This window comes from Cystoisospora suis (assembly GCF_002600585.1).
Source record: "Cystoisospora suis strain Wien I chromosome Unknown contig_6665, whole genome shotgun sequence".
In the NCBI taxonomy this organism is placed as follows: Eukaryota; Apicomplexa; class Conoidasida; order Eucoccidiorida; family Sarcocystidae; genus Cystoisospora; species Cystoisospora suis.
In genome coordinates this window covers 1-16,642 of record NW_027159452.1, presented here as the reverse complement: position 1 = coordinate 16,642, position 16,642 = coordinate 1, and the positions used below count along the sequence as shown (strand labels likewise).

Below are 16,642 nucleotides of genomic sequence, written 5' to 3'. Positions count from 1 at the left end.
AGTCTGTGAACGAACCCTTACAAATGGGGTGCGCGGTCGCTACTGGAGGGCACATCACTATGTAAGACTGACTTCCGGTGTCCCTCACTGTTGCATTTCGTAATGAATCTTAAGTGTAAGTTGGCTCGCCGTATGCTATCTTACTGGCGTGTTCCGTACGCAATGGTCGTTGAGTGTGCCTGCGGCGCGCCGGGCCACCACTTATCGTAATAATAACGTTATATGTAGAAATCGTTTCTGCACAAATAATTCGGGAACCGCTATTATAAAGTTCGATACGGATCATATTAGACATTATAGTACCCAAGACACTGAATATAACTCCAGTAACTAGGGACATAGCTCCTAAACCGACAAGCGTCCTCTGCGGCGGCGGCTGCAGAGGACGCTCGGCGGTGGCCAGGGCAGGAACCCTAAAGGCTAAACCAGGTAAACGTTTTCCCCCGGACTCTTTTCTTGAGTAATATATGTATTTCCTCCTCTTTTTTGAACTTGCACACTTTCAGACATAAAAAAGAAAGGAAGAGGCAAGAAAAGGATCGGAGCGGCGATTGGAGACTGTGGCCGGTGAGCTGCCCTGCGGGCCGCGGGCTGCATGCGAACCGGTTCAGACAGTTGTCTCCGGAGAGTCTTGCGGAACCTTCGTGGGTTGTCTCCGGAAAAAAGGGAGAGTTTACGTTACAACCTCATGTGGTTTCTATGTTTCGGCGGTTCCCTTCGATTCTGCGCGGCCAGCGTTGGGACTGACGTGGTTGTTTTTCGTCGGCCAGTGGGTGGCAAGTGGAAGGTGGATGTTTAAATGCTCCTGCGGGTCTTCAGGATGTGATTCGGGGAGTAGCTGTGACCTTAGCTCAGTAGCTTTAGCCGTCATTTGTGGCTAGCTGACAACCGGATATCGCACCGACGCTTTGGGACGTGTGTATGTGGAAGCGGGGCGCTTCTTTTGCAGAGAAGCTACCATGCGAGACGAGGGTTCTCGCGAAAAAGACGGAGAATGAACCCGCCACGGGATGTACGTCAGGGTCACGCAGGAGAGTAGGGATAGACTGGCGACACGACTTCTGCAGTCGTGTCGGAAGGTGAGTAGTTACGAGGAATCCTTGTGACACCGATGCACGTGTGTCCGGGGTCCCACTGCTAGTATGTCCGTGCCAAGAACTTAAGTCGCTGGGATTAGATTGCTTCGGTTTTGGAAGACCGGAATTGTCAATCCGCCTGCTAAGAGGTCACGGGCTTGGAAAACGAAAACTCGCCCCGCGCTAGAAAAAACCTTTCGCGGTGCCTAAGAGCGTCAACGACGCGGCGTACGTAGTGGCCTTCCGCCGATGAGCCGACTACTGCGCATCTCTGTCGGTAACTGTGACATGTGTTGTGTCATCGTGAGAGAACCCAGTTAGAAACTTCCTCGAATGTTGCGGCACCCCTTATACCGTACGCAGGCGAGAGAATGAAGAGAGGACTGGTCATCCTCCAAGTTAAAAGAACACGTCTTCTGTGGAAACAGTGCCAATTATTTCTCACCCCCCACGGGAGAGTTGAGCTGTACACTCGTGTAGAAGCCATTCATTTCCTGGAATCGCGCCGGGATTTGAACTTCCCCCACAGCACGGACTGCCGACTCCGTGTTTATGTGTCCGTCTCTACAGCCGAAGTGTTCCTGTAGTGTGACGCCGCAAGGAACAAGCCGCTGTCGCAGTCCGAGGCACTGCCAAACCGCAGTACTTTAATGCCGCCCGTTGTTGTACAAAGGGCACCACACTATCTTGCATTAGCTTTGTTCATCACTGCGAATTCGGCTGAGTTTCCTGCGGAGTGATTGCTGGCTGTGTCGGCTCGTGCTTCTCCCAGATTTTTGCCCTGCTTTCGCGCGGAGCACCAGCGGCGGCCCTTGTGCGGTCACTGGCGTGCGGTTATGCACGGTTCTCTATGTGCTGTGCTGTGTGTGGGCCTCCTGCCAGGCCGGACCCGCGCATTTCTCCGGCACGAGAGTTGGTCGTTGTTATCGCGGAACAGGCGGTAACTTTCTGGGTCTTTGCTTCAACTGACACCTCGGCTTTTGCAGCAAACGGCTCAGTTTTCTAGAGATAGCCAACGTTGTACTGACAGCGACTGGATGTCCTAGCATTGGGATTTCCGTGTTCTGAGCACATGTAACAGTGCAACTCTGTTCACGGAGCACCGGGAGCTGAGGATCTGCACATGTGCCGGGCAATTCAGAAAGAATGAGCAGCAGGACACACGACGCCGCTTACGCAAAACCTTCGACTCCTTGACGCTGCGGAGGAGATTGTTTGACGTGCGGCAGTTTACCGATAGGCTTGCCGCAACTCATCTCTTCCCCGCAGAGGCCGAAGTAGCCTAAAAAGGTTGGGACGTCAGTGTGTCATGCCGCACCGGCGTATGAGAACTGTGTCCTTCGGAGTTGTGAGCACGTCGCTTCGACAATCAGGGGGGGCCGTCAAGTTATCGACTGGCCCAGGGCCGACGTTAGAAGGGCGGGAACAACGCCCGTGACCTCGAAACGAGGAAAGTGGTGTCGAGAGTTCCGCAAACAGAAGAGGTTTCCAAGCTGGGTTCAGCGCCCACAGGCGAACAATCAAAGAACTACTATCGAGTAACACCAGAGCAACGCCGCGACGCAGAGGACTCGTTTTGTGCAAATGCAGAGACAAACTATCAATTTGTAGCTGCGCGCCCGCTGAGGAAACTGTTCGCCTATTCCACAAGACACAACGGCGGCCCACCTTCTTTTCTTGGGGGCAACCGAACGGTTTTGCAGAGTGATTTTCGTGTTGGAGCCTGCCAAGCGCGACACGGTCTGAAACACTGAGGGGCAGGGCGATACCACCCCAGCATGCACTCCGCCAGCATACGATGGGATTCTAAAGCCTTCCTCCCCCCACCGATGATGACGCTCCGACGCAGCCATGTCATCGACCAACAGCCCGGAGGCGCTGCAGGCGGGGGATGGCCACCGCTTTGTTACTGCTTCCATTGTTGGGGGCACGTTTCTCTCATGCTTAGTCCTTCCCCCGCCCCCCCCCTCTTTTTAATCAGCCGCGCTGTTAGGGATCTAAGGAGCTTCGAGGCTGCTCGCTGTGAAGTCTCGGATTGTGCTGCCTTTCTTGTGTTCGTGTGACACTTGTTATGAGCGCGATAGGCACCCCTCCGTAGTACGGTTGCCAGTCGCGTTTCCTCCTACTGGCATATCCGGGAAGCAAACGCGCCGCATTTCTTGCTGTAGTTTTCGTAGCTCGCGGGCTCGTTTCTCGGTGGTGGAGAGGTTTTCGTTCAGCCCTCCTCCGCGGAGACTTTCCCGAGAAGATGGAGGACGAACTCACACCAGAGATATTGGCAGCACGAGCAAAGCTGCGGGAGCGGTTTGGCCAGGCCTCCCAACAGCTGGGTGGTAAAGGCACCGCTCGGAGAAAGACAAAGAAAGTGCACAAATCTGTAGTGGTGGACGACAAAAAGCTACAGCTGACCCTCAAGCGTCTGGGGGTTTCGACTATTTACGGCATCGAGGAAGTTCTCATGATGCAAGACAACGGCAAAGTCCTTCAGTTTCTAACACCCAAGGTGCAGGCGGCTCCGGCAGCGAACACCTACGTTGTGTCGGGTCATTGTGAGGAGCGACCCAATGTATTTTCTGGACTTCCCGGGATGTTCTCGCAGCGTGGCGGCGGCGGCATGAATTTCGACACTTCTCTCATAACACCGGATATGCTGCGGCAACTGCAGCAACACATGTCTGCGTTGAAGACGGGAAGCGGCCCTGCCGAGGCCGTTACTGCCGATAGTGGGGCGGCTGACAAGAAGGGGGACGACGATGTTCCTGAGCTCGTGGAAAACTTCGAAGACGTCTCTAAAGAGTGAAGAGCTTTGCTGTGCGCTTGTACACCTGGTTGCCGTCAGGGCAAGGGGCTGCCTCTTTCGGAACCCAGTTTTCTGTGGTGTATGAGACCGCCATACTATGTCAAAAACTCTGGTGTCCATGGTTTACGTTCTTACTGCGACGATTTTCCTTGAACTCTGAGCTTCCTGAGTTTCCGACGCTACGGCAGTCCGGTCAAAAGCTGCATCACAGAGATGAGCGGCTGAATTTTGCACGGGCCTTTTGAGCGGATGTGTGAGCTCTCTAGCTTGACAGCGGCGGTCGGACTCATACGCGGTTGTGGAGCTGAGGCGTTGGCCCGCACTCCACAGATTGTAGCCTGGAGGGTGTGGTGGTCCAACCGGAAGTTCAGGCTGTGCCGCTGCCTAGGGAATCAGCTTTCGGTTAGACATGAACGGAATGTGCTAGCGTTTCTGGTCATTGCTCCTGTTGGGCACGCTGTTGCGGAAGCAAGTTCGTCGATGAAGGCACGACTTGGTTAGGGCATACGGTGATCAGTACGTTGTGTGGGCACAGGCGTGATTCGTAGGCTGGGTTGAATGCGGTGAGGACTGTTCGTTTCAGGGCTGGGGGTCACTCCCAGACCCCAGCAGCTCCGTACCTCGTACGCGCGTACCCCATTGCCAGGAACTATTCGTAACGATTGGGACCAGTCCCCTCGAATTGATTGCTGTGAGCGTTTCGCCTTAGTCAAGCTCCGGTACAAGAGTTGAGTGCCAGTAGTATGACGCTTGTTTAAGGGACGCAGCTCAAAAGGTTTACCCGCAGGCTTTGTTGAGCGGTGCACGACTGTCTTCACACTTTGTAGAGGCTCGGCGCATCGTGTCCGCTGACTGCTTGCCAGAACCCATTTTAGGATCTTGCCTGGCGTGCTCGGCAGTAAGGCGTGTTGGACATCAAACTTCCACCACGTGAGGCGCGCTTGAGACAGCACAGCTAACCAATGAAGCTAGCTAGGTTTTATGGGAACCACGGTCCCGCTGAGGCAACAATGCTCTCGAACGTCATGCCAGTCTTCACCGCCACTGCACCGCAGCACAGCAGAGTGGCGGTCTGAAGCTAATCTTGGCTCTCCCCGTCTTGAGGCCCGGGTAGCCGCTTTACTAGGTCTACAGCTCAATTCAGAGTTATACTGTGGAGCGAAGACGTTTCTAAGCAGACAGACTGAATGCCGAAACTTGCTAGTCATAGGATATCCACTGCGCGGATTTCACAAAATGACACCTTGCGGGCCGGCCGGCGAGGCTCCGTGCCATCGACTTTTCTTTCACCATATTGACAGGTGTGCCGCTGCACTGCCCGTACTGAGGAGATCCCTAATCCTCATGATGGCCGAAAGCATTCACCGTCCGAGGGCTTTGAGTGAAGGGAGGGCGTACTGACTCCGATGTGGCGCTCTGAGGCCTCCGCGTCCCTGTGGGGAATCTGACCTGGAGTTGAAGTGTTCCAGCTGGAAAGTGGTTACGTCATAGATTCGAGAAAAAAACTTCGAAATGGCTCTTTTCCCCTTGTAATTGTGACTTCAGTGCCCCCGAAATTCTCCCATCAACGCCCTGCCAACGGCCAAATTCCTTCTTCTCTTCGCCTGCGGTAACACCTCTGGTTAGCGCAGCCTTGTGTTCGCTTCTCGAATTCATTCTGTCCTCTCAGGAGCGCGTTACAGCTCAGCTCAACGAGCGAAGGGGTAGCTCCCGGTCTCACGCGTAGATGAGCTGATACTTGTCCAGAAGCGGCAACATGCAGCCTCAGAGAGCGCATGCGCTCCGGTCTGGCGGGCAGCTGCGTCCTCTGTAGTCCTCTGGTGGTAGAACACCGCGGATGGAAGTCCACCTCGACGGCCCGAAAGTTGATAATAACCCTTCCAGGCACATTGGGCAGCTTCCGGTTTCCCCCCCCTCGGACCTCTTCCGCCCCGGGTGCCTCCGAACACAAGAAGGGCCGTCGTGAGGCCTTTTCCACCACCCCAGGTGTGGACGATCTCGTCGATCTCGTAGTATCAATCAACGTTGCAGTGAGGGTTCTAGAAGGCCTTGACGACGGCCTTCGTCTCGCCCGTCGGTTAGTTGCACGCCGGGGCCCTCCCGTGGTCTCAATTGTGGTAACTTCACTGCACGACCAGGGAAACTCAATCGGCTGGGCGGGGGTACATGGTGTCAGAAGCCATTCACTTCTCTATTCTGTATAACGTTCTTGTCGGGTTCAACTGCTTTGCTGCAAGAGTCTCCTGGCAGTGTGTACAGTGGCTGTCCCTGTGACAGAGGTTTGTCGGTCGCTCGCGGTGATGGATTCTGTAAAGGAGAGTGACGCGAGCTCCTCGGGAGAGGAAACTACGTTGTCAAGGCGCCACCAGAAACGTGAACAAATGAGACAACAACAAGAAACAGCGAAGGCGCGGAAGAAGAAGACTGCAGGCAAGCCCGACGATGCACAAAACGCACCAGCAGACGCCGGCGGCAGCCGGAGTAGTCCTGCGGCCGTCACAGATCAGGCAGCAGCGTGCCGCAGCAAAGAACGTGGTGCTGGAGAATCGCTTTGGGAGCATGACAAACAGCCTGAGATTGCTGAGGCAGCTGACGTCATATACTGCGCTGGTAAGTGAGCGAGCAAGTTTGAAGTCATGTGGCGACCACGAACGTCAGTGCGTACCTTTGTCTTTCCACGGAATCCACAGGGGTCAGCCGGATTTGTTCAGAGTACAGCATTATTTTGTGTCGCACTCCTAAGCGGTTGCAAGCGACTAAGTGGAGAGGTCGAGCCCGGACTACTAGCGCGGCGGTGCAGGAATGACCTAGCATCTCAGACCTGGAACCTCCAGTGTCGTACGGGAGAGCGAGGAGTCACTCATCAAAGAATCTGCACAGACGCTACAGTCCGTGCATATAGCATTTTGTTCCACATTACTTGGACCGGCTATCTACGTATCTTGCCCCATTCCCCGTGGCCGACTGGCAGCGCGAATGCCCCTACGGTTGAACATTTCTTTACACTCCCGTATATCACACCTCTCACAGTATGGCTTCTAGTGAAAACGGGATCCGAATTCACTTTCGAAGCCTCCCTCACTTCAGTTGCGTGTACAGTTCAAGGTGCAGTTCGTTCTCTTTTTTCCAACTTTTTTCTCTCCCAGTATGCGGCATGCCCCCCGATTTCTGCGAGTTCGGAGACCGCTGGTCTGAATGCAAGAGATGGATCGAGAAACACCACCCTGACCTTCTTCCGTTCGCGTGCCCCCCGGGCACCGTGAACGAGGAGGTCAAGAGCACTGGAACAGGCGATACGGACAAAGAACTCGCCGAAAGGATGCTGAAGCTTGGTGTTGAAAATTCGCAAGGGAGCGGGAGGGAAGGACAGGACGAGGGGAAGAAGTCAGGAGGTGGAGGAAAAAAGAAAGTGGAGAAGTCTGTAAGGAGGACACACCTATTACCACCGGACATACTGTAGCCGGAGTTCAAACCCGGGGTGGCATTTCGGTCCTCTCTGTGTAGTCTGCTTTGCTGCGCTGACATATGTATTAAGCCACGTAATTGGCCAGCGTGGCACTATTGCATGCCCTTCCGCTGGTCGTTGTAGACCCGCATTTTTATGTTAAGCCCAAGGCGTGTGTCCGTGTATTCATGCGTACGTCGTACGGTCTATTATGCGTAACAGTGCCGTACCAGGTAAGGTTATCGCGTTGGAGGCATTACCTTCGAGTAGTTCGGGTGGTGCTGATGGTCCCGCGAAACAGACATGTACACTTGTTTTACAGAGGGCGCGCCTTCGTCTATCACCCAGCACCTAAAAAACGAATCTGCGACACTCACGCGTGAGACTTCTATTGTCTCAGTTTGCCGCACTGACTTCGTCACGTCCTACGTGGAAAGCCTTGTGACCAAGTAGTTTCCCTGGGGAATACCGTTCTGAATTCAGTCATGTTGGACAGTTGCCTTAGATAGCCTCTTTTTGAGCCTGCTGTTCTGCTTTTATGCAAGCCGATTTAGCTGTAGGCGTATTTGACGCGTGGGGGTGATGAATTTTCCCGTAACTGGGACATGTGTCCGCGTATCTCTTTGTAGGGAACAGGGAGTTGGTCGAGTATGATGCTGTGACTGGTGCAGCTGGAAAGTTCGTGCAGGCGTACACGGCAGTTTTTTTCCTTCTTCGGTTTCTTTCATGTGCTCAGGCGAAAGTGACGATTCAGCGCCAGAGTCGCGCGAAGCGGAAGACGGCCACGGTGATCACCGGACTTGATCTCTTCGGTCAGCCACGCCGGAAACACAGGAACCACACATTGCACACCAGGACCCGTGTGTCGCCGGCACACCTGAGACCGAGCTTTCTTCAGCAAACGAATGCATTCTACGAGGGCTAGTCCTTATCCGACTGATCGAGTCGGGCGGCTGCGTCCCATGAGTACCTGCACTCCTTCCCAGCCAGACTAGTACCGACAGCAAGCTTTGCATTCAGAGTTTCGCAACACACACCCGCCTGACGAGACATCACAGCCGAAGTGCGAATTGTGCCTGTTACCCGTGGTGCTGATAAGGGGGCGTTCTCGTTTCGGGCGTGAGATAGGAAATTTCGCAAATACCTTCAGCGAGTGATTACTAGTTTGGTTCCATGCCGTTCTGCCCTCGGCTGCCGCGGACGCCTTGGGATGAGAAACGCCGTCGTCCGACGGTAGCACCAGCTGTGAAGCTCGCGTCATGCCTCCTGTGTACCGTGCTCGGCCAAGAGTCAGAGCTGAACGCATTTCCTTCATCTACGGGTAGGGGGAGTATCGGCGTTCTTAGGAGCTTCTTCGCTTATGCATCCTCGGTTCGCTCGCGCCCACAGTGGGCGGTAACTGAGCTGTCTGTTTCAGACGTTAAGTGCTTCGGCTGTTACCGTCCACACATCGCGTTAGCGTTGTGGACACCATAGAAACACTTTCNNGAGCTGAGTCTGCTTATTGCATGTGCGTCAACGTCATTCGTTCTTTGGAACAGGTGTCAAGCTAGACAAAGCTGCAAAGCTGTTTTCAAAACAGTATGCTTGCGGTGCATCAGTGGCAAAGAACGTCCCAGGGCAACCGCCACAAATCGAGGTCCAGGTACGATTACCAGCCGTGTCGGCATTGGATTGCTCTGAAGCAGGAAGTACTATAAGTCCAGTTTGCAGCCACTGTTATAGGACGCGTTGCTTTCGTAGCATTGCATTGGTGGTGCACGTAGTGCAGCGGGCTCTGTATAGTGCCATACCGTAACTCGTTTCCGTTATCAGCTTGGCGAAGTAGGCGGAGCGTGTGATTGACGACACAAGGGGCTGACACAAGCAATGTTGTACAGCAGTCCCGCTTTGCACCTTGAGGCTCATGCTCAAGAAGTAGAGAGGGACAGCCGTTTGTACATATGGTATGTGTCCCACAGACAGAATGCTCTTTTTTCGATGATCACACAGCAAAACCACTTAGCTCGTCGTTCGGCAGCGCACTGTAGAGGCAGTTTGTTCAGATCAAAGTCGTGTCCAACTTTTCCTGCCGTCTGAGGGATAGGTTAACTGTCTACCGTGCCTCCTTGCTCGATGCAGGGCGACGTCGAGGAGGAGATTGCAGAGCTCATCGTATCCACCTTTGCAGTTCCGAAGGAGTCTATTCAACTCCTGGCAGCCAAGTGACCGTGGCAAAGACAGTCCTCACAACAAGCCCAAGGCGACTGCACCACTACCAGTCGAAGTACAACAGAGAGATAGTCCCTCAGACGCAACCTGTTACCCGGCGCCAGGGTACTGACCGTCGTCCGTCGCGCGCTCACCTGCAGATGGTGAAGGTGCGTTTTCAACCGGTTTCGTCACTTCGTTCGGAGGGACGGTTTCCAAAGCTGACAACCAGGACAGAGCTAAGTGTAGACGATGCAAAAGCCGAGCTTATGCTCTCTGGTTGTCGAAGGTTCAATCGACAGTCGTCGCGAGGACTCCCGGAAAGCTTTTCCGCGTGGAGTGTTTAGCTAACGTGTTCTCTGTTCTGAGGTGCGTCCCCGGCGGCATGCTCTTCGTGAGGAAGGGCGTTGGCGGACTCCTAAATATTCCTGGAAGGTCCAAAGTGAACCTCCGCTGACCAGAGCTGCTGTGAGGGAGTGGGCGTCGGCCCGGTTTCGCTCAGCGGCAGGCACTGGCAAGACCAGACTGTGATACCCCACATGCCTCCTCCAGTTGTGCTTTCTCCTTTCTTTGCTCATGACAGAACAGCTAACTGAATCCTCCGCGCTGCATTGCTTGTTTACTAGATGGTGACAGCCAGGTGAGCGTCCTGGGGTCCAAAAGGTGCATCCGTTGTATTTTTCGACAAGTGATCACTTACCGAGGCATAAACGTGCCCGACGAGGGAATACGAAAGCGGCTGCTTCCCTGGTTGTCCACACGTCGTCTGATATGCGAGAAAAGTGCCTAGCGTAAGAGTTCCGCGGTGGGTGACTACGCACCATCATGTTCGTGTGCCCCGCGAGTCATCCCGCTTCCACAACGGGTCTCCCTGCTCACCCCATCCAGTATTCGAACCTACGGAACGTCGGCTGTTGCATCAGCTGCACGATGCCCGGCGAAACTGATAGCATGTGCTAGTCGCGCTTCACACAGGTACCACTGCTACACTTGTCCTCACCATCGCGCTTCAGCGTGGTGACCCTATGTGCTTGACACGAAAACTCAGATGCGTCCTTACTTGGTCTCAGCACCTTTTAACTTGTTCGTTTTTTCTCGCGGCAGCACTTGGTGGTACTTCGTTAGCACGTACCCTGACGTTGCGGCGGGGTGACGACGTATCTGAAGGTGTGCCAGTCCCAGAGTGGGGCAGTTTATGCGTAAACGTTAGAAAATGTGATAACTGACTCTACCGGCTGGGAATCTGTCTTTCCACTTGTGCCTCCGGCGGCGTCAGCGAAAGCTGTCGTCTGTCGAGCGACGCGGGCAAGGTAGGCTGCGACCTACGTCGTGTACAAACCAGTTTTGGCTCGAAAAAGGGTCGTCGCGGACGGGCCGATGGTTCCTTGCGCCCACCTCGACAATCTGGAGTGTGACTCGAGAGGAGCATTTTTATGAAAAATGCCACGGTTTGCGTGGGAGCCGGACAGTCAGCGAACGTGCGCCGGCAACTCATGTGTACGCGGGCACTAACGACGTGGGTGAATGTATATTCAGCATCCTGGGTACGATGTTCAACATGACGCGTCCAACTTCATAATAGCCGTTCCCGGTCATCTTTTGTTCATAGAAACGATTTCTACATAAAACATTATTTTATGGTCTAGCTATGATCGTTACGTTGGTGGTTGCTTTGTGCTCGGGATATGGTAACACCTTTCTACGCGTATACTTGATGCGTGCTACTACGAGAACCTTGGGAGTTTGGAACGCATCGCCGTCGGCTGTCCGTTATGACTTCGCCAGTTCGGGCGCGGCACCACTGTTTGGGATTTGTCACAGACGACAGCGCGAGGCACAGGAACAGCCGGACACTTGAGATTGCTTAGCAGCGCAGGGCAAAAAGATGTGGATTCGTGTCTCGTCAAGGCTTGGCTGACACTTCGGCGCCAAAACGGAGCTTCTTCTGGAAAGTCATTCGGCTGCGGAAACCGAAGACTGTACGCGACGGAGAGAGAGCGGCACGCCAGCCATTTGTCGCCTGTTGTATGGAGAGAGCTGTCACGCGCACCGGCGAGGGCTCGCCCGTAACGCCGCCCACCTGTATACCTCCGCTGCTGAATTCAAGGGCCGAAATGGCTTCTAGCACTCCGCGTCAGTTCGGTAGGTATGGTGAGGTTTCGAACAACGCGGCAGAGGGTAACAAGTGTTGTGCGGAGTCCACTGGCGCTTCGCTCTGGCTGCAGGGAGCCCCGAGAGAATTGAGCACACCCGAGTGACGAGCGTACTCAGCAGCCCAATGCATTACGATTCGCGCCATGCTTTTGCTTATCCTTATTTGCTGCGACACAGCCGACAAAGTGGGAGGCAGTTTTCACCGACCTGACATCTAGCAGTGCCACTTTCTTCGTGGTTGATTTCTCGCCGTCCATACTTCTCTTTCGGAAATCTCGCATTGCGAGATCGACTGCTTGCCCCTACTCGCGCCCGTGTCGGCACCTGCGACGGATCGGTAAAAAGATGAAGCGATCTGCAGTTCCCACGTCGACTGACCCCCAATCTACCAACCCTGTCTTTTTCCCGCCCCTCTTCGGTAGCTTGAGAAGTGGCAGGTGAATTCAGCCTTCTTACGCCCGCCGTCCAGGCCCCACCTCCGCCGGGTGGAAACGCTGAACAAGCACGTGACCCGGCGTGGTGTGCCGCGGTGATGCATACCCGGTTGCGTTCTCTCATGCAGTCACCTGCTCATGTCGATTCGTGCTCACTGCCTTGCTCTTACCCCGATGTGTAAAAACAGTGAGGCGAGCCCTGCGGGCACCCCTCTGGCGCCTGTACTGTACAGATCTCCATGTGGCTTGGCAGTCTCCCTGGTATCAAATTGCCGACAGCGAGTGACAAGAGAAGTTTGAACTCGGGCAGTAACCGTTTGCTACCACAAAGAGGAAGCTCAGCAACAACGTACTACTCTACGCGTCCAGGGCAGCACGCCAACCGCCTTCACACAAACAGCCAGCCCTGATTGCGTCACACACTTTTAGGATTTACGGGTGAACGACCAACCGACCAACGAAGTGCTGGACTCACCTCTTCCCCTGTGTCATCTGGAAGGGGGGAGAGGGGGCTCGCACCCACGCCGACAACTACGCGAACTTCGTGCTACTTTCAAAATCCCCCGGGAAGGGGACTCCTTGCTTTTGCTCTTCTAGCAGCGCGAAATTGATTTCTTTGAAATAGGGAGATTTCATCACCTGCTGCACCGTGTACCGGTCCTCAGGATTCCTTTTTGTCATCATATTCACTAGCACACGAAGCTTGTCCGCGTCCGGGGTTTCACTACCCACGGCGGCTAAAACATGTTTGAAACAGATGCCTAGGGCATAAAGGTCGGTCTTCTCGGAGAACTTGACCCAGTCATTCTTCTGGCCAAGATCTATTTCGGGGGCGAGAAAGCCTTCGGTATATATGACGTAGTCGTCATCGAGATGAAGCCATAGAGTCTTGTCCCAGGCGCCTTCGAAGTCCGCTAATACAACGTGTCCCTGAAAATTTACGAAGTAATTCAGCAACTTGATGTCCCGGTGTACAAAGCCGAAGTCGTGCATTCGCTTGAGGGCGTAAACCATCTCGGCCAACGCAAGCTTTATGTTCGCGCTCCGCTTTGCCACCTTGAGCGCTTTATGCATGTCAGCGCGTAGCCTCGGCATGATCATGTACACAGCTTTCCCGCTCTTGCCTCTGTATGCGCCCAAAACCGGCAGGATGAATGGGCTCTTTGGCGCCATGTTCATATGTGCATTAACCTCATTCAGAATAGAGGACGGATTCCGATTTGGATCTATTTTGAACGCTTTAATAGCAATTCCATGTTTCCGGACAGACGGTTTCAGTTTCAGAAAAGCTGCTAGCTTGGCCGAAACCCTCGGAAGCAGCATCACCATGAAGCGCCGTCGGCTTCTTGGCCATACTTCGGGGAAATCTGAGAACGATTCCTCGTCGATCTCGGGCAGCTTCGCCATGAAACGCCTCCAGGACCATGGCACATGTTCTGAAGCCAAGAATTACAAGAGTTCACAACCCAGTTGGCACTTTTCCCTATTCCCGTCCTTGCACCACCGCGGCTGGGATAGCCCCCTTCCCGAGACGGTCGGCGCTCCTGGGCGACATCCTTAACCGGCTCCGGCGCTCTTCAGTGTCGGGCCAGCTCGCTGAAATTATACTTGTATACCGTCGTGAAATACACTGCTGTGAAGGTCTACGCGTGGACCATCACACCAACACTACGGACCTCGAGCCTAGAAGGTATCCCGTGCTGCTCGCTCGGCACCGGGTCTGCTCTCTCCACGAAACGCGACCAGACGAGAAAGCCATACGATAATTAGCTATGCATCGCCCTAAACATGCCCGCGCATGACTGAAGCAGAAAGGTTCCGTGCTTGTCAACGGGAGTTGCCCTACCTGCTCGCGTGCCACGCCCTGGCCTGCCAGTTGAGAACACTACTGTATGCAGAAACATTTTTGTGCTTTGTCAAACCTATCATGGCAACACTGCTGCACGCATGCAGATTTCGTTTGCCATGCCAGAGAATCCCATAGTTCCTCCTCACTTCTTACTCTTCACGCGCAGTCGCAACCTCTTGAGCGCCTGTTTCGGGCTCCCGTACAAAAAAGTGAGCAAGCTGCCGACCGCGCCGAGAGCCGCCAACAAGCCTCCGCCGGCTCCAATTGCCCTGCGCGGCAACAACAGTATATTCAATTTCGCTCATTCCACACAGACACGGTAGACGGCGCGGCGCGCCCGAAGCCGACGAGCAACGCAGAACCGAGTTTCGGAGGTAGTGCTCGGGCGGACAGGGTCGTAGATGACAGAGCGCAGGTGCTTTCGAAAGACTGAGTTCCCTCACATGGAGAGGCTATCTCGCTGGCCTCAACCCAAATCGATCCCGGTATACTGTCGCCAATAATTTTCAGCCCCTACCCAGGCTATGACAATCGCCAACATGAGTCAACATGAGAGGAGGGGTCATCTCTGTATTGGTACGTAGTGGGGCGAGTGGAGAGGCTCGACCTCTGAACCGCTGTCGAAAACTCTCTACAACGCGGCCCCCACCGCAGTGAGCAGAACGAGAAGATCTGACATCGCTCCGCGACAAGGACTTACTTATCTCCCGCTGAAAACAATGTTAGCCTGCGACTCTCCAGGCCTTGACGAACCAGGTTTCTGCCCCCCACGCTGTGAGGCGCCCCATGGGATTCCATAACAACAGTGTTGACTTCACCCGCCGATGTAGTCGTGGAAGGCCCCGCATCATTTTCCAACTCGACTATGTTGGCGGCGGCTGCTGGAGTCAGCCACAGAAAAGAACAGATAAAAAGACAGCCGACGAAGGCCGGCTGCCTCAGCCCGGACGCACCGGTCTGCCTCCTGCCGAGCCACATCGCGCCCGAAGCCAGATGCTGTGGGCACAGCCTGTAAGAACGTGGAGACGGAAACACCTCTCGAAAGTAGCCGCGATACGTCGAAGAGAAGAATCACAGCACCAGTGAAGAGCCCACACACGCGAAAAAAAAAGTCAACTCCACCGGTTCTGCAAAGCTCTTTTACCATGGTGGCACAAGCATGCAACGGATTACAGACAAACTCAAGAAGACTTGGCACGTGGGTGCAGTTGCTCCTGCACCAGGAATCGACGTACACAGTTTCATCCCGTTTCAAGATCGGTATTTCTGTTCAGTCGCCGAGTCCGGGACCCAGAGAGATATGAAATGATACAGAGGTACGTGTTCCTGACCGAGGGTACGCCGACGTCCGGGACCGCGAAGCCTACGTCTCCTCCAACAGAGTAGACGAGATGGCAATCTCCACTAGGGCTGACTAGGTAAAACTTAACCGAGTTCGGCACCCTCACCAGCAGCACTTCGGAAGACTGACATTTTGCACCCGCCGGTATCTGCTACGCTAGTCGTCGTCCCGAGGCTGGTGAGACCTGGAATGAGCTGCGTTAAACCACGCCGACGGCTCAAGCACACCTCACGTCTAGAGTGTCCCCCACAAAGCCACTTTGGATCTCTGAGAACCACTTCCTGTGCCCAAAATAGCGGCGGTGGCCCCCCCTTTCCGAACCTCACCTGCGTCGCACGACTGCTGATCCCCCGCGTTAGCCGGAAAGGAAGTTCCGCAGTCGGAGGGCTCAGCCACTGCCTGGTCAGCCGGCGAACACACCACGACGAGGCCGAAGTACTCAAAACCCGTCATCCAGGAGGAGCTTCTTTCCCAGAAGTGTGCCTTCAGCAGAATCAGTCTGGAGAATACGCCGGTCCCCGGACCAAGGAGGCCCTGTTTCCGTGAGATTCCGAATGGCCGGCTCAGAACCATGCGGGACAGCAACGAGAAGTTTTTTACGGCCTTTCAGGAAGCATGTTGTCACTCACTGCGGTGATACATAACTCAAGCTGAGGTCGAGACGCCCAAGCGGGACAGCAGCCGATTGGCTCCTGCCTGGCTCTCAGGAGTGCGGAGCATCGGCACTGCTGCCGGGGAGTGAGCGAAGACGGCGGAGCTGGAGAATCCCCACCGGTTGTGAAAAGAAATCATAAAGACTCTATTGAAGGGGCGACACGGTAAACACTAAATTAAAACAGCCCGATAAAGGGAGTAGTTCATACCGATGAGATGGCATGACTCCGACAGGCGGGGGCGCTGTCGCGTCGTACTAAAGCACCCTTCATCTCCCGCCGCGGGTCCCCGGAGCCATCCGCAGATCGCTCGTGACGTGAAAAAGGCAGTTTGCGTCGTTACGCTTCCTACCTTGAAGTAGACTGTCACGACCTCATTTTCTTTTACACGCAACATAAGATCGCAAATGCCGAACACAGTGGCGAAACCTCGTGGAAGAAGTGAGCCTCCGTCACTGGACGACCGCCTGGCCAGCGAGCTGCAGGCTCTGAAGCGTCTCCCACTGGCAACTGTCGTCTGACGAGTGCCGGGCCCTCGGGCACCCAACCGGTCACTTCGGTCTCGCGAGGAGGGACGGGCGCATGCGGTAGTGATCGCCAGAGTTTCAAGCTTTCCTGGGAGACTTACAAGCATTGTACTAGAACAACAAGCTTGTGCGCCCGTGCCGCGGTCCTTGGTGATATGCCGGGCAACACCAT

General features: G+C 54.7%; 3 protein-coding genes across 3 annotated transcripts; 2 read left to right on the top strand and 1 right to left on the bottom strand.

Annotated features, from left to right (window-relative positions):
- The first annotated feature begins 2,993 nt into the window (after positions 1-2,993).
- Positions 2,994-3,931, top strand: CSUI_010101 (nac domain-containing protein). Its single transcript, XM_068070206.1, has one exon. The coding sequence runs from the start codon at positions 3,325-3,327 to the stop codon at positions 3,874-3,876; it is 552 nt and encodes a 183-aa protein (XP_067917820.1). The 5' UTR covers positions 2,994-3,324; the 3' UTR covers positions 3,877-3,931.
- A 1,738-nt stretch (positions 3,932-5,669) lies between these two features.
- On the top strand, positions 5,670-9,986 carry CSUI_010100 (translation initiation factor sui1 protein). Its single transcript, XM_068070205.1, has 5 exons — positions 5,670-6,486; positions 7,023-7,297; positions 8,058-8,133; positions 8,863-8,966; positions 9,443-9,986. Exons 1-5 carry the CDS (start codon positions 6,177-6,179, stop codon positions 9,527-9,529), a joined length of 852 nt encoding a protein of 283 aa, XP_067917819.1. The 5' UTR covers positions 5,670-6,176; the 3' UTR covers positions 9,530-9,986.
- A 2,584-nt stretch (positions 9,987-12,570) lies between these two features.
- Positions 12,571-16,640, bottom strand: CSUI_010099 (rhoptry kinase family protein rop35). The gene is made up of 4 exons (XM_068070204.1): positions 15,617-16,640; positions 14,649-14,957; positions 14,102-14,217; positions 12,571-13,535 (listed from the first exon to the last, which is right to left on the bottom strand). Exons 2-4 carry the CDS (start codon positions 14,924-14,926, stop codon positions 12,631-12,633), a joined length of 1,299 nt encoding a protein of 432 aa, XP_067917818.1. The 5' UTR covers positions 14,927-14,957; positions 15,617-16,640; the 3' UTR covers positions 12,571-12,630.
- Between the last annotated feature and the right edge of the window lie 2 nt (positions 16,641-16,642).